The sequence below is a fragment of the Vitis vinifera genome, chromosome 9, assembly GCF_030704535.1.
Source record: "Vitis vinifera cultivar Pinot Noir 40024 chromosome 9, ASM3070453v1".
NCBI lineage: Eukaryota > Viridiplantae > Streptophyta > Magnoliopsida > Vitales > Vitaceae > Vitis > Vitis vinifera.
In genome coordinates this window covers 2,111,240-2,133,438 of record NC_081813.1, presented here as the reverse complement: position 1 = coordinate 2,133,438, position 22,199 = coordinate 2,111,240, and the positions used below count along the sequence as shown (strand labels likewise).

The 22,199-nt window shown below is 33.5% G+C and overlaps 2 protein-coding genes across 6 annotated transcripts; both read left to right on the top strand.

The window, feature by feature from the left end:
* Positions 1 to 3,647: 3,647 nt before the first annotated feature.
* On the top strand, positions 3,648 to 9,821 carry LOC100253225 (putative hydrolase C777.06c). Of its 5 annotated transcripts, XM_059739449.1 has the most exons (14): positions 3,735 to 3,909; positions 4,089 to 4,125; positions 4,660 to 4,787; positions 4,894 to 5,006; positions 5,468 to 5,509; positions 6,614 to 6,669; positions 6,797 to 6,873; positions 7,290 to 7,409; positions 8,335 to 8,411; positions 8,533 to 8,596; positions 8,698 to 8,748; positions 8,845 to 8,893; positions 9,085 to 9,191; positions 9,432 to 9,821. In XM_059739449.1, the coding sequence occupies exons 1-14, from the start codon at positions 3,862 to 3,864 to the stop codon at positions 9,456 to 9,458; spliced, it is 996 nt and encodes a 331-aa protein (XP_059595432.1). In that variant the 5' UTR covers positions 3,735 to 3,861; the 3' UTR covers positions 9,459 to 9,821. The 5 variants fall into 5 exon arrangements, with proteins under 5 accessions (XP_002280465.1, XP_010654537.1, XP_010654536.1 ...); XM_010656235.3 differs by lacking the exon at positions 4,089 to 4,125 and having other exon boundaries at positions 3,651 to 3,909; positions 9,654 to 9,821; XM_010656234.3 differs by lacking the exon at positions 4,089 to 4,125 and having other exon boundaries at positions 3,651 to 3,909; positions 9,450 to 9,821.
* A 4,409-nt stretch (positions 9,822 to 14,230) lies between these two features.
* Positions 14,231 to 17,422, top strand: LOC109123222 (protein indeterminate-domain 11). Its single transcript, XM_019222281.2, has 3 exons — positions 14,231 to 15,255; positions 15,368 to 15,764; positions 16,162 to 17,422. Exons 1-3 carry the CDS (start codon positions 15,084 to 15,086, stop codon positions 17,189 to 17,191), a joined length of 1,599 nt encoding a protein of 532 aa, XP_019077826.1. The 5' UTR covers positions 14,231 to 15,083; the 3' UTR covers positions 17,192 to 17,422.
* The last annotated feature ends 4,777 nt before the right edge of the window (positions 17,423 to 22,199 follow it).

Below are 22,199 nucleotides of genomic sequence, written 5' to 3'. Positions count from 1 at the left end.
TGATTATTCAAACATGTAGAATGATTAAAAATAAAACACTAGATATAAAAAAAAATTAAAACATATTTAAAAATATTAAAAAAATGTTAAAAACATTTTAGGTTTTGAAACAAACTTTGATTTTATAAGAATTTGATAACAACTTTAAAAAATGGTTCTCAAAAATAATGTTTCATAATTATTTTAGAAAACAATTACCAAATATGCCTATTTTCTGTTTTTTGGTTGCTAAAGTGTTTTCCTATTTTTTAGTCCCGGATAATATGAAACTATTGAAAATTAATTTTTATTTATTAAAGTGTTTTCCAATGTTTTAGTTTTGGATAATGGAAAACTATTTTCCTATTTGTTTTGAAAAACGTTACCAAATGGGTATCATGCTTTATGATTTTAAAGAATAAAATTATTTTTTTGTTTTGAATAACAAAATAATGTTTTTTAAAACCAGTTATCAAGGTGGGGCCCTGATATCTTGATTTTATGGCTTAAGCGTCAAAGTTTGAGCTTCATGGCTTCAAAGAATTAAACGTGGGTCAAATGGTTTTGATGCAAAGATGAGAAAGATAAGCTCACTCAACCGTTGAATCATTCAAAGGTGCTGTCATTTTTGTTGTAATTACTAATTTCACATATGCTTCCAACTTGACTTTGTGCATTTGCCATGATAAGATTTGTTGAAAATGCAGTGATGAATTTTCAGCTTCTTTAGGACATAAAAAAGGACTAAGAAAATGAGAGAACATAATGGAAAATGAACAAGAATTTTCTAGATGAGTACTCTCACCTTATTAAATTACTTGTTTGATTGAATGAGTATGGTGTATATCGGGATAGTAAATACTTAGGACGTGTTTGATACATCGGAAATGAGGAATGAGAACGAAACATCTCATTTCTTTTCTCCTTTATTTTCATGTTTGGATAATTTAAACAATAATGGAATTGAAATCAAAAGTGATTTGATTCGTCTTAATTAGGAGGTATTTTGAATTCTAATGCAAGTTATTTTTAAAAATACTTTTCAAAAATTAAGAAACCAAAGACTTTTTTTAGATAAGTTGGTTTTAAAAACATTTATTTAGAATTTGTAAAAAAAAACGTAAATTATAAATTCAATTTATATAATGTAAACTAAATTTAATTCACGTCTTATTAAAAATAAAATAAAAAATTTTTAATTACAAATAAATTAAAAATTAAATAGTTTTTAATAAAATATAAATATTAATGATATAATAAAATCATAAATTATATTATTTGTATATATTATAAAAACATAGATATTATCATTAATTGACTTATTTTGTTAAAAATAAATAATAATAATTCAAAATTAATAATTTGTAATACCATTTATATGATTTTAGAAACATTATAAAAAAAATAGGGATATTAACATCTTATAAAATCATAATTAATTTATTTTGTGAAAAATAAAGAATAGTTATTTAAATTTAATAATTGCTAATAGTATTCTATTTTAGATGAATAGAAAAACAAATAAAATTTAATTTTATTAAGGTATAAATAAGTCAAAATTTTCATTATATGCATAACTCAATTCATTGTGTATGTGGTTTTGCGTATATAAGAGTAGCATGTAATCTATTATTCAATCGTTTATTTACTTTTAAAGCAAATTTTAAGGATGTCTTGAATTGTATCTTAACATGAATGCGGGATATTAAGCCCGTGGAAAAGTAAATTGATCATAACATCCCCCTCTTGATTGTATTTTGCAAGTTGTTCAATAGTCCTAATCAATCCCATAACTTGCTCTTCAATAAAATACACTTCAACCACCATGATTAATTTGGCTATTATTCGATATTGCAAAAGTCTTTTGTAGATATTTATGTGAAGATATAGACATATATCTAATGTCATACCGACTTGCTCAATTGTTTCCTTCTATGTCTTTCTTTTTAGAATCTCCAACAAAGCTAATGAGATGAATGGTTCATGTTGGAAAGCTCTTTTTGCTTTGCTTAGAGCCATGAGCCAAAACTTTTCTTTGATTCCATGTAGAGATCTTGACTTTTAAAGAAGAGAAGATAGGTTGATAGTTTCCTTCTACATATAAATTTATCTCTTAAGAAAAGTTATGCATGGTAAAATTGGATTTTTATAGATTTCGAGAAAGATGCGGTTACGATATCTATTTTGTCCTGTAATTCTTCTTTTCCTAGTTGTTGATAGAGGACTTAAAAAAGTTTGAGTCTTGACTTGTTTAAGGGTTTGTGTTGATTTGGGTTTTAACGTGATATGAATTTTGGTACCAACTGAGCTTTGATGTGACTTGGATCTTGACAGGACTTAAATCTTAGTGTAACTTGATCTTTGGCTCGACTTTAGTAGGGTTAAAGTTGCTTGATCTAGATTTTTTTTTTTTCTATATTTTGATCTTAAAATTTGATACTAGAGGCTTTGAAGATTTGAAGACACTTCGAAAATTTGAAAAGGTTTTGAATTTCTCTTAAATAACTTCCTTTTACCCTAGGCTTTTGAATTGTCTTCGAATAGCTTGTGTCTTTAAAACATTGGAATTAACTTTATTTATAGAAATTGAAAACATGATATTCAAACAGTTTTTTTATTTCTTAGAAATATTATTTCTTAATTAAAATTAATGTTTTCAACCCTTTAAAATATTTTTTAAAATTTAAAAATATTTTACAAACTATATTTAATTGTCTTTAATTCCTTCTTTTAAGACTTATGATTGATATCAACGAAAATATGCATAAAATCATGAATTTAGACTGTTTCTTTTACAGCTCTTGTGTCAATTTCATGAGCTTTGTTGTTGAAAGTGCAGCCAGGAATTTTCAGTTTCTTTGTGTCATGAAAGGGAACCGAGAAAATGATGGAAAATGAGCGAGAAAAAACCAGTGAAGACAAGGATATGTCACCTTAACAAGTTACCTGTTTGATAAAGGAGGTCTTCAATATCTATATATTATGTAACCAACTTGAATTTAACTTTAATTCTCTAATCAAGTTGATGAACTTGAGTTTAGAAAAATGATATCAATTTAGCTCGGGTTAAGCACCTTAGGTTAGAGGTCAAGTTTGGATTCAAGTCGAATGTTTCTTGATTTGGGTTGAAATTTAACATGAATTATTTGATTGGGTTGAGGAACTTGAGTTTAGAAAAACGCGACCAATTTGAGCTCAAGTTAAGTATCCTAGATTAGAGGTTGAGTTTGGATTGAAGTTGAATGTTTATTAATTCGTGTTGAAATGTAAGCTTAGAATTATTTGATTGAGTTGAGGAACTCAAGCTTCGGGAAATGATATCGAATTGAGGTTCGGTAAAACACTTTAAGTTAGAGGTCGAGTTTGGATTCAAGTTGAATGTTTCTTAATTTGGGTTGGTCTTGATTCGACCGCAAACCTGACCCAACTTTCCGGGTTGCAACCCTATCGACCAACAAGTTAGTCCTAGGTGAACCTAAACCTGAACCCCAACGCAACAAAAAAAAGGAATGTATCTCTAAGCCTTAGCACCCAATAGAGGCCCAATCCAAAAGATTCTCCAGTGTACAAGCCCAAGGGTTACGGGCCCAAGCCCAAAAAATCAAAGCAGACCCAGCCCAAACACTTGACCTATCAAAACGACACCGTTTCATACCTTCCTTGTTCTGTGGTCTTTCGTATCTGGTAAAGCTCCATTTCTTGAACCAACCCAAAGCACTTCATCATTATTTTATTCTATTTTGATTGCTTTTCCAATAAAATTGAAGCTTTCAATGGTTCCCTTTCTGGGTTCAATCCGCGCAAACCCTTCTTCTATCACCTGTTTTTCCCCTTACAAGCGCCGAATTTTCTTCGACAAGCCTGCAATCTCTGTTTCCAGATATGGGTCTTCTCCATTTCAGCGCCTTTTTCGAGCTTGCCTTGAGTCTGGTAAGTTCCATAATACCCTTTTCTTAGCTCTCTTTGTATGTATGTGGGTGTTTGGGTGTGTGTTTTTTCAATTCGGTATTGCCTTAAATCTGATTGAATGGCCATTATCTATCTTGGGCATGAATGCTTTTTTGCATAAGTTTTGATGTTGCTTTGTTTCCTCTGGCTGTGAAAGGAAGAGAACTGAAGGTATTTGGAAGATCTCTAGTTTGCAGTGTGAGTGTGTGCATTTTTTCGTATTCAATGTTGCCTCAAATTTCATTACATGGATTGTTGGGCATTGAATTTTCTGGGTATAAGTTTTTTTTTTTTATAGTGAAAACAGTTTCAGTTTTGATTCATTTTTTCTGTAGGAAAACAGAAATTTTATGGTGTCCGGAGGAATCATGCATTGCAGGTTGTGTTCCATGATGCTCTCTGTACTTCTTTCTATCATGGGCTATGTTTTGTAGTTCTTTCACAGTTGGGTTTGCCTTAAATTCAACTGAGTGGGTATTCTTTTTTGCGGGTATTAATGGCTGATAAAATTCAGTATGATTCGTGTATTAAGGCTAAAAAGAGGTTCAAAGTATTCTGGATATTTGCTAAAATTGTTATGTGGATTTCCGAATCCTACAACGAGTCCTGTGCATTTGATGATACTCGATTTAGAATGCAAATTTTTTATGTGCTTTGGTCACAAGTTTTATTAGCCTCGCAATTATTATGATTTTTTTTTGTTCATGGAGGTAATTTTGTAATGTATCACAGATTCTGCAAAGGGAAATACCAGAGTACAATTACCCGTGGAGCAATCTGAAATTATATTTTTGGGGACGGGAACTAGTGAAGGAATTCCACGTGTGAGCTGCCTAACAAATCCTCTGAAGACATGTCTGGTGTGACTACAGAATCTTTGTTCTTAGTGAAATTTGTTCTCTCAGATTCTAATTTAGTTCCTGCATTGAGAGCTTCAAGAACTGGAATGCTTCTTAACTTTTATAGGTATGCTCGAAAGCTGCAGATCCCAGTAGTAAGAATAGGAGGCTCAACACAAGCATCCTTATCCGTTATCCTAGTTCCTCTGGAGGATGTACCATTCTTATAGATGTTGGCAAGTATGTAAAAGATACTTCTGTGCATTGCTTTGCTTATGTTTTGAAACTGTCTTTCTTATATCAAGTCTGTTTTCTTGATTAAGGATGTATGCTCCACACTCCATTTGCAGTTCTATTTTTGTATCTTTCTCTAGTTCCCCTTCCCTAGGATCTTTTCATCTTCTTTTTCCATTAGGATTTACTTTTTTCGATATAATTTTTCTGCTTCAGCTAAAATCCATCAGTGATAAGGAGGATAAAGTCATTCCATCATGCCTTCGTACAATTCAGTTATCTTTAACATGTGTCATGGTTTCTATTCTTTTACTTCTGTACTTATAATTTTTTCTTGCCTCGTGAATTGACCTGCCAAAAGAAAAAAAAAAAAAGAAAAGGGAATTCCTTTTGAGTTAATATTTTCCAGCTATTATTTGAAGGTCCTTTTATTAATTTAGTAGTTCTTTTCAATTTCTATGGTGCAGGTTTTTCTACCATAGTGCTCTCCGTTGGTTTCCTACATTTGGGTAAGAGGCATCTTTTTCTTTTACTTCAAGCTATTATATCCTGTCGATTGAGATGTCAAATGTTACAGTGTTGCTTAATAGCTGAATCATATAGTATGACCATAGCTAGGACAAGGTTGAAATATGGTGTTCATTTTAGGTAGGGAAAAGTGATTGGTTGTACATATTGTTCTTCCACAACTCCTAAGCGGGATGAAACCTCTCTAAGACCACGACTTATGCAGCAGAAAAATGCATCCCTGTAACTTAAGGCTCATTCAATCATCAGTAATTTGGACATCCCAAGGGAATTAGAGTGATTTGTGTTTTGCATAGAATCTTAAATGATTTCTTTGTGTTTCTAATAGCAGTAAATGAATCTATTTGTGTTTTTTTTTCTAACAATAGTTTATTTTAGGGTACCTTAGGCTTTTGGTAGATTATCTTAATTTTGATGACAATACTGATGTCTTCATTGCATTCCTTACTGTGGTTATTACTCTGTGCCCTTTCATCATGATTTTCTAATCTGGTGTTCCTTTTTAACTGCATGAACCAAAATGATGCCAAAAACTGAATTAAAATCTTTGTTTTAGAGGTATATTCTGTTAGATGGGTTTCGTATGTTTAGTCAGTCTCATGTTTTGATGTACTAAAAGTTCCTGTTTTTATCATCTATATATAGTACTAATTATTATCACCTAATGCAGAATCTGCAATTCACATATGAGAGATACTATCGAACTGGGATGTGGAAACTCATAATATAAAATGTCAGCACTGAAACATGGAACTGAACTTCTGATTCTCTCTCTCTTTCAAACTTATCTCTATTGTAGTTTTCCATGCTAACAATTGCTTTTGTTCTTAATTTTTTGAGATCCCTAGTACCATCCTCGTTTGAGGATGGCTTATAAATTTTACCTTAGATCTTTTTATGCCACAGGACTGTTGTATTTTCTGTCAGTGAAGCAATTTTCAATCGCATTTGTTCAAATACTAGGGTGTTCATATATTCTAAGACTGTTGAAATGTTAAAATTGGTGGTGTTCTGCAGATTCTGTTCTATTGTTTTGTCTTCCATCATATGTATTTGCCTTTTGTAACTAGTTGCATTTCTGTCAGGATAAGAACAATTGATGCGGTTATTATTACTCATTCTCATGCTGATGCAATTGGAGGTCTCTGGTGTTAACACTTTCTAATGTTATTATATGAATTATTAGCATCATAGTGCGTTAATATTTCTTTTTCAACTAAGAAATTTTTATGGGATCCAGCAGTGAAGTTTCTTTGTTTTTTGTCCAGGTCTTGATGATCTTCGTGACTGGACAAACAATGTCCAACCCCACATTCCAATTTATGTAGCACCACGTGATTTTGAGGTCTAAATTCAACTTTTGAATTAATTTTACTTTCCAGAAATTCACGAAAACTGATACCTTTCTGAAATTCATGGATAATCTATTAACTTATATTCACTGAAGATGAATCAGATAATTTAACATAGACGAGGAATGGCCGACATGAAAAAGATGGTAGACTTGAGGATTGAAGGAATCCACCTTTCTCCTACAACTTTACATCAATTTCCACATTGACTAGGAATGGCTTTTTAATTATAACTTCATCACCCAATCATCATCAGAGTACTTCACTACACTGCAAAAATAATATGTTGTGAACAAGTAGATATCCTATCTAGTAATTATTTTAAGGCATGTTGACATCCTGCATGTTGACATCCTGCAGGTTCTAGTAGACTGTATATGTTGTATAATTGTTCTCAAAATAATTTCAGGTGATGAAGAAGACTCATTATTATTTAGTGGACACAAGCGTGATCATCCCTGGTGCTGCTGTCTCGGAGTTGCAATTTAATATCATTCATGAGGAGCCATTCATTGTACATGATCTGAAGGTCAGTCATTTTCTTGACATTGAAGTGGATTTTCTTTTCATACCCAAACTATGGAATGCCAAAATGTTATAGGTTATTATATGCTAGCTAATGGGTTTGAGTAATTTTATCTCCTGACCTAGTAAAATGTGAATGAGGTAGTGTGTTGACTACATTGTCAAAATGCCCCTCAAGAAACTCCAGAAGTAAGAAAACTATCAAGTTTATATCCCATATAATTATCTCCTTCAATGTTATATCTACAAGAATCAGGGAGGGATAAGCTGGAAAATGAAGCACAGGATGATGTAGGGCAATTTGATCTGGCTGACCCGGAAATATGCCAGTTTGAATTGGTGAATCATGAACTTTCTAATGCATGATATATTTTGAAAAATGGATCATTGGTTAAGCTATCTCTAGTCAATCCCAACCCAAGGTACTGACAATGCATTGGCTGAGGATTCCATTAAGCTTTCTGCCTGGGTTTATGCTACTTAAAGGGCTAAAATAATTCTGGTCTGTTTGGTAAATTGGAAAAATTGGCTTGTTGATAGTGACCAAGGTTCCAACTATGTATTATGTTTTGTTTTGTTCTTTTTTTAAAAAAAATTGTTTTGATCTACACACACACACATATATACAAGTCCCTGCCTTCGTTCCTGCTGAAAGCTGGACTGGTCTCATGTAGTAGTTCCCAAAACATGCCAAAATTTTGTGTAGGTCACCTCAGTTAAACTTTTGCTGAATTTAGGCTCTACAGGACTGGTCCGTTTGTAACTTTTCAGAAGTTAGTCCCATTCAAAATCCACCCTAATGTAAAGTCTCATCAATTACTTTTAGAGGGAACTTAGCTGATTTCTTGTTTCAAATCTACTCTGCCAAATTGTCATGTGACCTTTTCATCTATTTACTGTCTGTTGCATTTATGTTTTTTGTGCTTCAGGTTATCCCTTTACCAGTGTGGCATGGCCCTGGTTACCGTTCCCTTGGTTTTCGTTTTGGTAATATTTGCTACATTAGGTAATGCTTTTAAAAATCACAAGTTTCTGGCAAATGTGATGGTATACATTATGGTTATAATAGCTCAATTCTCATCAGGATTTCAGTGCTAAACTTTTTGCTTATATGTTTATGATTTCAGTGACGTTAGTGAAATACCCGAAGAAACTTATCCGCTTCTGAAGAACTGCGAAATCCTTGTTCTGGTGCTTCTTTCTCCCTCCCTCTCTCTCTGCTTCTCTAATGGCATGGCCACTTATTTTTGAGATATACATGATCATGATTACTGTTGATATTATTTCTTCAGGATGCTCTAAGGCCAGATCGTTCTTCAGCAACACATTTTGGACTTCCTAGAGTGAACCCTTTTCATCTAATTACATATTATTTTTCTTTTATATGAATTTTTTACGAATCATCATAATCAGGTTTCAAATTTGTGATTATTTTCTAGGCTTTAGATGAAGTTCGAAAGATCCAACCAAAGAGAACATTATTCACTGGTACATTTTCTGACATTTTCTTGAGGAAACTTTATTCTTCTTTAGTTCCCATACCTGTTCTTCCAATCTTATCATGTCTGTTGATCACTTGACATCCCAGATGCTTCAATCTTGATGCTTCTATATCATCATATCAAAAAAGCTGAATACCAAAAGTTGAAATTTTATCTTGTTTTTTCAATTTTGTTAAGGTATGATGCACCTGATGGATCATGAGAAAGTGAGTGAAGATCTTGAGAAACTGAAGAAGACAGAGGGTCTGGATGTGCAACTGAGCTACGACGGGCTTCGTGTGCCAGTAACGCTCTAGCCCTTTCAAGTTCTATTTTCTTTCATCAAGCCATTATTTTCTAAATAAACCTAATTCAATGTCTGTATTTCAAAATGATAATTGTTGAGTTTTCGCTCTGTGTGAGAAATCTCCTCCTGGGTTGAGCTCTGCCCCTGTAAACATTTTCTGCATTGCTGCATACATGAAATGATGAGATGATTTATCTCTCAGACTAAATCATCCATTTTGTTCTCTTCTTGATCCTAGTCTGAATCTGTCTATCAGCTAACTTGAAAATGGATCAAACAATGATCCGGATGAACAAAGCTTGAAGACACATACTTCTTAGCCTTCCCTTCTCCCTTCTCCTTCCACCTCTGGTTCAATCAGTCCTGCCATTTTCCTTCCATGCTAGCTCCCTTCTGCATAAACCCAAAACCGATCGATAAAATGGTAGATATCTGAACAATCAATGGGATTTCTTGTTAGGAATAGAGAGGAAGAGGAACTTTCACAGTGAACCTTTGGATAATTCCATTCAACTTCTGAAATCATCATATGGAACATTGGCATGGTTGCTGGAAAAGAAGAAAGATGTACTTTTTGTTATTTTTGTGATACATTTAGAAATCTAGAGAAGTCCATATTACTATCGAACTTCGGTTTAATTTTATTTTTTTTTTAAATTACAGGATAGTCATTATAAATTCTCGTAAAATTATGTTTTGAGGTGGGTTTGGTTCGGTTTTGATCCAACTTAATAACTTTTTTTAATCCTCAATCTAATTGTATATTTGTATTTGTTTTGAGCTCAAAGTCCATTAATTTGAGTTTATATTATGTCCTTAAAAACCCGTTTGGAAGTGATATTAATATTTGAAATGTTAAAAACGCTTTCTAGAATCACTCTCAAACACATTTTTAAGTCTAATTTGTTTTTAAAATTAATTGAAATCAACTTGAATTTAATGCTAAAATTACATTAGATGCATTTAGAATTAATTCGACTATAATATAAAAACAATTAATTTCTTAATAAAACCTAATATAAAAATAAAACTTATTAAATATTAAATAATTATATATAAGTTTAAAAATATCGATCAAAAAGTATCAAATCAACCAAATCGGTTTTCAAATCAAACAGATTTTTGTTTATTATTGAAAATCAACTTATATAATCGATTTTGATTGATTTGAATCAATTTATCTAGTTTTTCGATTTTACTTTTATATATATAGGACAATTTATCATGCTAAAAGCAGTGGAGATATTTTTCATCCTTTGTCACCATGTTCATCTTATCCACCTCAAAGGTCATGCAAATTTGCTAATATTAAGGTTGTTTTTTTTTTTTTTCTTAACTTTTTAAAAAAGACAAGATAGGTAGATGCCAATTCCAACCACAAATCTCTTTCAATTAAAAAAAAAAAAATATTGGTGATAAAATTCTTCTCTTAGTCCTAAATATTCTTTATTTTATAGGGTTGGGGTATAGTAATTTTTTATTTGCCTTAAATCCCACATGGGCTGCTACAAAAAATCAATATTTTTTCTACCATTCATGCCACAAGGCTTTTTTTTTTTTTTTTCCTTTTTTAAAAATAAAATTATTTAAATATTTACAAAATTTGCCACGGAACTTAATAAAGAATCTCTAATTTTACCAAAATTTTCTACGAGAATTTAGAATATTATTTCTTAGTCAAGTTATCTTAGAACCTTGTAACGATATTTAGGATTTCGATTGAATAAATTATTTTTATTAATAATATTACGCTAAATTCCAAAATTATTTCAGCCGCCTACTACTGAAATAAACTTCCATGGTTGACCCACGTGGAGTCATGGGTCTTCGGCTCGTAGCCACCCCCACTTGGGTTAGCGTCTATCACGTCCCTGTCACGTGGCCCCCACGTGCACTCCAAAATCAATTTATTTGTAATAAAAAACTATAATTAAATAAAAAATAATAAGAAAAATGGATGACAGGTGTCAAAAGGAATTTCGCCTCCTTCTCTTTCAGCTGTCAGAGGGAGGTTCTGGTACAATCACGCACTCAGCCTTTGACAGTTCCACTCTCGTCCAATCGTCTCTCGCCACATGTGATTGTCGCTTCAGGTACGGCTCCTAGTCACGGGTGCAGCAGACCGTGGGTGGCGGGAAACACGGGACCACTACGGTGCTCTTCACCCGCACTGCTCTCCATGGATCCCCTTATCCTCCACGTACACGTGGCGACGATGACCCTTTTCGATAACGTGTCAAATGGTTACCGTGGATACATTGAGAACGATGGGAGTGAGGCGCAGGGGAGTAGGATCAGTGGGGGCCACTGACTCAATCAATCATTTAGAGTGGGACCCACGTTCTGTTCATGTGCCTTCTCGTGAAGGCTTGGTGCATGGACGGGTTGAGAGGTGGTGATATAATCACCAATGGCTTACAGAGTTATGTCACAGACCAATCAGATACGTGAAATGGAATTTCCCTTTTGGGCTCATTTGCCCTTCATGCCACTGATTTTGACCGGAATCAGAAGTTTTTTTTTTCCCTTTTTTTTCTAATTAAATAATTTTGAGTGAAAGTGAAAGAATCAAATAATAATAATAATAATAATTTTTATTATATAATGATTTTGGTTTTATTTCATTCTCATAAGTGGTGGAAAATGACAAAATAAATAAAATACTTATTCGATCATGATAAAGTGTCTTTTACTCCATTAGTAATTTATAAAAAAAAAAATTAAAATATTATTCTATTTGCTTGACACTTGCAAATTAGTCATTTTCCATCATCACTTTCATGGATATATAAAATGCATGTTGGAAGCTACAATTAGTCAATGTAACACGATGAAAAGACTTTTTATTTTATTTTTTTTTATAAATTTTTATCATTTACTAATATGATAGACTCATTGATCGACTTGACATCTCTTTATTATATTAATAGATTCTAACTTTCTAGACAATAACTTAATTTTGATTAAGATATAAAATTAGCTTATTTATATTTAATAAGTGATGTCCACTTCTTGTTGCATTTTTGCTTCAAGCTTTCATGTGAGAATGGAATATTAACACCTTAGATTTTTGAAGCGAGCTATCGCCACTTTATCCTCCTTAAAATATGATGGTTGTATCTCATTTCTCAATTTTTTTTAGTCATGCCCAATCATAGAATGTGACATATTGTACTATTAGTGTTGCTAAATGTAATTAGTCTTATGTTTAATTAATTAATAAATTATATTTTGGTCTATTTAAGTTGGCCCATCCCCACCAAAAAATATACCATGGATGTCTAAGCACACCATCAATGAACCCCATTTCACACCTTCCCTTTTAGCTCTAAAGTCTCATTCATGGAAGAGGAATATATCACATGAGATGCCTTTATACGTACCGAAAAACCAAAATGTTTTTCACATAGGTGAATATATGTTTGTCTATCGATGATGACCCTCCATTGAGTTATTAGCCATTGGATTTTGATCGAGATTTTGATGGCAGCGATGATGACACCCTAGAATCATTGTCCATGATCCATCGATCATGCGACTAAAACCCCGTCGCATGTAGTGTATTGCATGCATGACACACATGGGAGCATTGCCCTAATGCTTTTGTTTTGTTTTGTTTTTTTAATTTTTTTATTAACTTTTTAAAAACATTTTTGCTATATTATAAAGATGGTGATGAGCTGGGAGAGCATATTGAGACTTGGGGTTGAGCAAGATCCCATATCAAAAACTAAATCATTGAAGAATAAAACAAGAAAATGACAAAACATAAACAATAATGTATTGTTACCTTCTTTTTTTTTAAAAAAAAAAAAAAGAATCCCATAGTGTAAGAGGCAACACAAACCGATAGAAAACAGGAACAAACACAAAGACAATGTACCTCCATTTGTTCTCTTATTGTTAATCTAAAAATAACACTGACATTACCATTTTTGTAACAAAATTGCCAATAATTCAGATTCCTTTATTTTTATGATTTGTTTTATCTCCAAAAGTAGTACGTATTTACGTGTGTTTTTCTTAAACATGTAGACACATTTTAAAATTGCGATGATTACTTTGGTCCAAAATGCATAATTCTACATGACTGAGAATAGATCATAACAAATGATATCAAATCCGATCTTTAATCCCTGTGTTTGAGTTTGTTTAGTTCCATATGGGTTGTACTATGTATAGTATGGGGTGATTGTGATATTTTATATTAGATAAGAAAAAAAATTCATCAAGATATATGACTATGTGGTCCTCTTAACCATGTAAACCCATTTTAAATCGACTCATTATAATGCATGTGGGAAAAGGTAATCCAAGTGAGAAAATAAGAAGGAATATATGAGTTCCTCTTAACATGTTTTAAGCACAAAACGGAGAATATATGTACAATTGGGACGGAAAATATCCGTCCACTTGAAAAAAATGAGAAGGAATGAGCCCCACCAATGCTGTGAGTCAATGAATAATATACATTTATGCGATCAAATTCTAGTCTGCTACTTTGAATAGTTGCATGGCTCATATTGCTTTCACAAGAGACCACATTTTCTCAAACTTCATGATGATTACCAGCTGCAAACAATGACATTCACGATGATTTTGAATGATGATGAGGGACCAAGAGATTGGGATAGCTTGGGGCTCATGGCCAGATGGGTATGATCTTGAAATTGAACTTTAATCTGAGAAGCCATGCAAAAGGGGTTTGAAGCTAGGGTAGTCCTTTTGGTAATAATGGCGTTTGGTTAGTGAGAAATAATGAGAGAATGGAAAGTAAAGGGGGGCTGGAATTTAAGAGCAAAAAGAATAAACCAACTTTTAGGAGGAGCATAGGACTCATGGCTGTTAGAATTTTAATCAATGATTCAATCATGTCGACACTGTAAATGTAGAAAGCTGAGAAGGGGTCTACTACCCATGATGTAAAATATATATACAAATCAGCCATAGCATCTTGACATCTTGAGATCTCTTCCCCTTCCCCTATAAAAACACAAATCATTGTGGCTTTTTTACATGGTTGCTTTTATATATTTGTTTTTTCAATTTTCTTTGGGGGGTTCTTACTTTTGAAAGAGAGAAGGGAAAGGTGGGGGATTAAACAAAAGTTGTTAGCAGAAGATTATACTTTGTTAAAAGGAAAATGCAATAAAGAAAAAGTTGAGATTTTTTGTGGGTGTATGTGAGAAGAGACCAAAGGAAAAGACAGAAAGTGCAACGTCAGAGTTAGCCGTAGGGTTCCTCTCTTGGGTTGTGGTTTTGGACTGGTGGAGGATTTCAGAGGTATCCCCTTTCTCATCCACATCTCTCTCTCTCTCTCTCTCTTTCTATCTCTCTCTCTCTGTCTTTGTATAGAGTTTCTGAGAACTGGGTCTAGTGTTTTTTTGTTCATATTTGTGTGGATGTTGTGGGATTTTCTTGGTATTGGCAAGCTTGGTAGTATAGAAACATATTGAAGAAGAAAAAAAGTAGTTGGAGGGTCTGAAAACTGATGTCTCTCTTCTTTTGTGTATTGTAAAAACGAAAATTGTCTCTTGGGTTGAGGCCAAAGAGAGGAAGAAGACATCAGATAGGTGGTTCATGGTTTTATAATTTTTGGGTTGGAGGCAAGATATCAGATTCAGCTGCTTCTCCACCTCCCTCCCTCCCTCCACACCCCCCCCCCCCCCCCCCCCCCTCTTTCTCTCTCTCTCTCAAAGTGTTTCTTTCTTACCATGTTTAGCTTTTCCTAGGTTGGTTTAGGTTTGTTTCTAGATCTGAATGAGAGAGACAAAGAAACACTAGGATTCAAATCCATGGCACATGATGCAATCCTAGGATTAAGATGATAAAAGGTCTGATAGCCCAACAATAATATCATCATCAACAGCCAGTTGTGGTGGAAGAGAACATGTCTAATTTGACTTCAGCATCTGGTGAAGCAAGTGTTTCTTCTGGAAATAGAGCTGAAACTGCCCCCATGTATCCTCAACAACAATACTTTGCTCCACCAAATCAAGCTCAAGCTCAAGTTCAAGCTCAGCCTTCAGTGAAGAAGAAGAGAAACCTGCCAGGAAACCCAGGTTCCACACCATTTTCTTTATTCCATGATTGTGTCTCTTATTTCTTTGATGGGGCTTGATAGATTTATTTATTTATTTATTTATTGGTTCATTTTTCTTGGTATTGGATCAGACCCAGATGCAGAAGTGATAGCTTTGTCACCCAAAACACTCATGGCAACAAACAGATTTGTGTGTGAGATCTGCAACAAAGGGTTCCAGAGGGACCAGAATCTTCAGCTTCATAGAAGAGGGCATAATCTTCCATGGAAACTGAAGCAAAGAACAAGCAAAGAGGTGAGGAAGAAGGTGTATGTGTGCCCAGAAGCCAGTTGTGTGCACCATGACCCATCAAGAGCTCTAGGGGACCTGACAGGAATCAAGAAGCACTTTTGCAGAAAGCATGGTGAGAAGAAGTGGAAATGTGACAAGTGCTCAAAGAGGTATGCAGTTCAATCAGACTGGAAAGCTCACTCCAAGACTTGTGGCACTAGAGAGTACAGATGTGACTGTGGAACCCTTTTCTCAAGGTAACTAACACCTCCCCAAAAAAAATCATTTTAGGAAAACTATATAAATATATGGGAACGCTTGACTTCAATTCCATTAAAGAGCAGTCATCAAAACTCAGATCATTATTGGAAACAAGAAAAAAAAAATCACCTTATTATATATACACATATGTTGACAATGCCCCTAGAAGACAACACCACCTAGGGAGAGAGAGGGAGAGAGAAAGAGAGAGAGAGAGAGAGAGAGAGAGAGAGAGAGAGATAGAGGGTAATGTGTGGATAATTTTAATTACAGCAGATAATATGGACTACTAGGCTTTAGCCCATTTGGTGAAAAGGAATGGAAGTAGAGAGGAGCTGATGAGCAATGTGTGTTGCCACTTTATGATGGATGTTGCTTTTTTTTGGGTTGCAGGAGGGATAGTTTCATAACTCACAGAGCTTTCTGTGATGCTTTGGCAGAGGAGAGTGCAAGGGCAATCACTGGGAACCCAGTTCTACTTTCCTCACAAGCTGCTGCAGGGCCATCATCATCAACACCCCATTCTCATTCTCAGATGAGCCTCCAGCAACAACAACAATTCAACAGCAACCATGATTTCCATGCATTTCAGATGAAGAAAGAGCAGCAAAGTTTCAGTATAAGGTCTGAGGTGGTACCACCATGGCTTTCATCATCTTCTTCATTGTTCCCAACAAGGTTAGACCATGACTTCACACAGACAACCCAAGATTTGGCTCTCCATGACATTCAAAACCCTAACCCTAACCCTAGCCTTGGCCCCACTCTTCCTCCATACCATCCAACACTCTCCCCACACATGTCTGCTACTGCATTACTGCAAAAGGCAGCTCAAATGGGTGCAACAATGAGCAAGACTACTGGTGGTTCTGGTGCTTCACCACCAGCCATGATCAGACCCCACCAAGCTCACGTGTCTGCTGATCACTCTTGTAACAATACAACTGGTTTTGGGTTGAATTTGTCTTCACGTGAAGAGATGGGTGGTGGGTTTGTCCAAGGCTTGGCCCCTTTTGGGAATAAAGCTGCTGCAGTTCCTTCTGCTGCTGCAGCTGCAGCTGCTGCTACAGGCCCAGGTGGTGGTGCTCCATCTCCTTCTCTTCTTCTTCAAGACATGATGACTTCTCTGTCTTCTGCAACTGGGTTTGACTCCTCCTCCTTTGAAGATGCTTTTGGTGGTATGCTGAATTCAAGGAAAAATGGCAACAATCTCCACCAAACTCTTCCATCAAAATCAACAACCACCACCGCCACCACCCACCATAGCAGTGGTGGTGCTGGAAATGATGGTTTGACAAGAGATTTTCTGGGTCTAAGAGCTCTCTCCCACAGCGACATTCTCAGTATAGCTGGCCTTGGAACCTGCATGAACACCTCTCCCCATGATCATCAGAATCAGACCCAAAAGCCATGGCAAGGTTAGCTCCTACATTCAACCTTTCCCTCATTCAATTTTCTCTCCTCTCCTTTTTCCTCCTTTGTTCTCTATAGTTTCAATCTTCCCAAAGGGAAGGACCTCGAAAATTCCTTATATTTCTATCTTATCCTCTTATCCCCTTTCCCCCTTTTTCCTTTAGATTGATCAAATGTCTGTAATTCTACATCTTCAATAACAAGACCTGCAAAAGGAGACCCCCTATAGCAACTTCTCCAACAGTGGCTTCATCTTGTTGATGTGCCCTGCTCTTAATTTCATGCACTACTGCTACTTAAATACATCAGAAAGAATCCAATTTTAGTATAAAATATCAGATTTTTCAGAAGGTAACACATGACAAACACCCAAATGATCCATGCAGTGCTGCATGCTGGTAAGAAAATTAATGGCTTCCACCATACCACTCTCCTAATTAATCAACTAGTTTGAAGAGGATTTCAAATAAATTTCTCAGTTAACAAACAATAAGCCCACCCACTAGGTGGAACCAAAGCTTTCTCCCAAGTTGTGAACTTTGAATATACTTATAAATATACATAAAGCTTTAAGGATATGCAGTAGGTACAAAAGCATTGGATTCTTCCCATGGAAAGATTCTTGAGAAGTGCAGAGATGGTGAAGCGTAGCTTGACATGGTGACATCTATCTGCATATACATTGTATATATTTTCTGGGGTTTTTTTTTTTGGAAGAAAACAGAAAAGAAAGAGATGCTGTTTGACACCTGATGTGGGTGCAAGTGGGATTCAATCCCGAGGATGAGTGGATTACTGTTTCTTATGGAGACAATGCTGTGAGAGGTGGGTAGTGTTTTCAATTTCTCAGTAATTTTAAAATACCACCATGGTTTATGAGGGGGGTAGGCCATGGTTTTCTTGGGTTTTATATGGAAATAAGGGTCAAGTTGCTGCTTATATAGGACAAAAACACAGCAACATGTGGTCGGTTCTTATTCAAAGATGAAGAAAAATTAAAGCTCAATTATATGGAATTAATTAAAGGTTTATATATATATATATATATATATATATATATATATATATATATTAGGGTTTTAGTCATGGATATTTTTTTTTGTAAGTTGAGGGAACTAAAGAAACAATAATAATATGATATTAGAGCGTTAAGCCTATTTCCAATCAAAGCGTTTTTATTTGTAATATTTTTATTAGTAAAGTTTTTATTTTAAAATTTTTCAAAAACAAACATTTTAGTGTTTGAATATAATTTTTTTTAAAATAAAGTATTTTGATGATGCCTTCATATTTTTAAAGTTCGAACATCTAAATAGTACTTTTAAGAATTAGAAAGTACTTTTAACCCTTGCAAATTAATCACTCCTAAACTAACTCTTAAACTCGATACCTTAAGTATAAAGCTTAGAGGGTTAAGTAATTTCTTACCTCATGGGAAAATTATAGATAGTTTAAACTCCTAGCAATAGGTTGACAATGTATATCAAATCAAGTGGGGTTAAAATCGATTTTAACCCATGAGTGATATCTTTGAACGTATATGTATATGGGTGGAAAAAACAATGAAAATAAATATTGTCGTCTCATGATCTTCAATAAATCACTAAAAAATGTAACAATAGTTATATTAAACTTAGGTAGGAATTTATTTAACGAATTGCACTCCTTTATATACGTTAGCTAGGAGTCCTTTGATAAGAAGAAGACGAGGAAAATTAACTTAAACCCCGCTCTTATAATGATAAATACTTTAAAAAATAAATTTCATAAAATGGAATAAATTTATACAAATAATCAATAAAATTTGAAACCAATGATGATGAAGTGTACATTTACACCACCATGATATAAAATAGAAAAACTTGCCCCATGCATGAATAAATTAATATTTAAGAACCTAATTACAAAAATCCACTTATCAAAGAAATTCCCTTATGAATGGGGTTATTGTGAATTACCAGAGAAGATGATACATAACTTCTCTTTACCCACATCATGGTTCTTTAATTATGCATTCCAATGTGGGGAGTGAAAGTGGGTTCTCCCCATTATTGTGTGAGGCCTGAGGAGTGAGGAGATGGGAGACAGGAAAGATGATATAAAAATGTGGATGTTATGAAATAAGGTATAATATGATTAGGCCATCATTAAGTAAAGTTAGACCTTTACACAAGCACAAAGGGAGAGTGTGGGATGGGAGAGAGAAAGAAGGCAGATGCTTATCCCCTAAGATTTGCTATGTTAGGGCAGTGTCTGGGCTAGCCTTGAAAGTGGTGCATGCTATGAATCTGTTGCTGCTGCTGCTAACTGGCATCTTGTCCTTTCATTGTTAGAATAATATGGAGATTCCTCTGAACCCCTCCACCACCCCCACTTCACATATGTTTCTGAGAGATGGAAATAGAAAGAGGGAATAACTTGTACTTGCATAGAATGATGATGGTCCTCCCCCTCTCCTTGCAGACACCAGAGAGAAAAAACCCTCCAAAGAATAGAATAAAATAAAATGAGAGAGAGAAAGAGAATGGCATGTTTGTTTTTTCTAGCATTAATCTCCAAAAACCCACCTCATAGTATGTGGTTTGTGTTCATCATAATTGCTGCTTTCTGGTGCTTTTTGTCTGGTTGGTTTTTTTAAAAAATCCCAAAAAAAAGAAGAAAAAAACAGTATGATGTGTGGGTGTGTGGTGTCATCTCTCCAAAAGCTGATCAATCACCTAATGCCCTTGACTCCTAGGGCTCTGTGGGTTTTGGGTTTGGGAAAAGTTTGGTTGAGTTTTGAAAGTGTTTTCAAAATTAGTTTTGGGATCACTTTTTGAAATTATTGTCCCATGTTTCATATAATAACCTATATTTTTATATATATATTTTTAAATATCTTTTAAAATAAACTTTTATATGTGTTTTTTATTTTTTATTATTCCTCATATTCATATAATTATTTTTAAAGAAATGACTAAAATATATTTTTTTAAAACACTTTATTTTCATATTTTTCTATTTAAAAAAAAACATAATTCATGGACTCACAACATAATTCATACAATGCATACAGCTGCCCATATGCTTGTAGGCCCTTTCTAGCTCTCTTTCTCTCTCACACACACCCAAAAAAGCTGGTGAGCCCAGAGCAGGGTGTTTGGGTTTTGGCCACAGTCATGAGTGGTTCCTTTCTTTGCTGGCTTGTGTTTCATTTTTCATGGGTTGGGAGAAAAGAAGAAGAAGAAAAGAGGGGAGAAAAAACAGTTGACTTGTCATGGGTAAAAAGCACTATTGTAAAAGCAGTAAAGGGGGATAAGCACTTTGTGTTAATAATGCCAACTTTTTTCTTTGACTTGTTTGTTTGCATGTGACCATTTTGGGACAAAGTATCCACATCTAACATGGGATTATACTTTTAGGCTGTCTCAATGATTTCTATGAATTATGGGTATTGCTTCTTCATTTCAAATTCTAGAAGTTCTATAATTACTTAGATCGATCACTTTTTATTCTTAGCTTTAATAGAATGATAAAGTTGATGTTATAGGGATTGTTTGGTTTGATTTTAAGTTAAATTACATTTAAATTGTTGACTTAAAATTTATTACTTAAGTATTATTTTTAGTATTAGAGTTGTTTAATAAAATTAATTTAAAATTTATTTTAAATCATCAAAATGATATATTTATCATCATCAATTATGATTAAGATAAAATGGGTCGAGTAACAGTGGAAGTCGTAAAATAGTAAAAGAGATCGTTGAGATAACTAGGATAAATTGGAATAAAAATGTAAAATGTATATGTGAATTTAAAAATAAGTTAATTATTTTTACTTATTACTTAAAGGTGTTTTTTACTTTAAGTCATATTATTAAATTATGTAATGACTTAAATTAAGTTATTAAGTTACCTTTAAGGTATTAAGTTGGTTTACCCAACACCTATATAGTCAAATAATATTAGTATTATAAAAGTTTTAGTAAACATGAAAAAAACTTTGTATAAGGAAAAATAGAAGTTTTATAAAAAGTATTATGATCTTAAATTCGATATTAAACTCTTTTTTAAGGTATAACATTTTCTAACAAAATTAGTCAAAAGACATATAAGTTCTTATTGAGCTCGAGGACAAAAAAAAAAAAGGCTTTTTAGAAGTCAATCCAAACATTACTAATTTTATAAAATATGATATTGCTTTTATAAAATTTTAAAATATATTATATTTTTTATAAAATTAAAAATATTTTTATATTGAACAATTTTATCGTAGTTAATTCTAAGATGTAGTGCAAATAATTCTAAAAGTAATTTTAGTTTGTACGATTATCAATTATTTTGTATGAATAAAATTCACTCCAAATAAAGTCGCTTGAGATGATTCTAGAAGCATGTGTACAAGTTCGCAATGAGGGTGTTTCTCGTGCTTGTGAGGGTAATGAAATTTTCCATGCAGCTAGCAAATGGAGTCATGAAACCGCTCTTTATATTTATAATTGAAAGTTTGTATAGATTTTGAATTTTCAAGAATAGTAGAAATATTAGAAAAATATGCAATGTTAATACCAAGAATGAACAAAAGTTATTTCTAAATTTTTAATATTAATTTGGCCAATGGACACTCTTTTGCTGCAGGCTCAACTTTGGGCCTTGTCCTATGGGCCACTCTACTCAGCCCATTCCAGGCCCATGGGCCTTTTAACTCAATTTCTTAACCAAATCATCCAAACAAGTACTTTTTGGATATCATAAAATTAAGAATATATTTTTATATAGATATTTTTTTGAAAAATTAAATGAAAGAATATTTTTATTTATAGTATAAAAAATATTATTTTTTTAAATTGGTGAGGGTTTTTATTTTTTTTCAAATTTCAAAATAAAAATTGGTTAAATCTAAAAAAAGAAAAATTCTTCATGAAATAAATATGAATAATATTAAGAATATTTGTATCAAAATGAAAAAAAAAATAACCCCCTACTTTGTAAAAATAATCTTCATTTAAAAAAAAAATGCAAATAGAACCTCACTTGGAC

Bases quoted from the DNA above. Each gene is read 5' to 3' on its own strand.
- LOC109123222 (XM_019222281.2), top strand. From the start codon at position 15,084: ATGTCTAATTTGACTTCAGCATCTGGTGAAGCAAGTGTTTCTTCTGGA. The intron at 15,256-15,367 runs GTTCCACACCAT...GTATTGGATCAG, and splicing joins AAACCTGCCAGGAAACCCAG to ACCCAGATGCAGAAGTGATA. The intron at 15,765-16,161 runs GTAACTAACACC...TTTGGGTTGCAG, and splicing joins TGTGGAACCCTTTTCTCAAG to GAGGGATAGTTTCATAACTC.
- LOC100253225 (XM_019222283.2), top strand. From the start codon at position 3,753: ATGGTTCCCTTTCTGGGTTCAATCCGCGCAAACCCTTCTTCTATCACC. The intron at 4,788-4,893 runs GTGTGACTACAG...TAACTTTTATAG, and splicing joins ATCCTCTGAAGACATGTCTG to GTATGCTCGAAAGCTGCAGA. The intron at 5,510-6,613 runs GTAAGAGGCATC...CATTTCTGTCAG, and splicing joins CGTTGGTTTCCTACATTTGG to GATAAGAACAATTGATGCGG.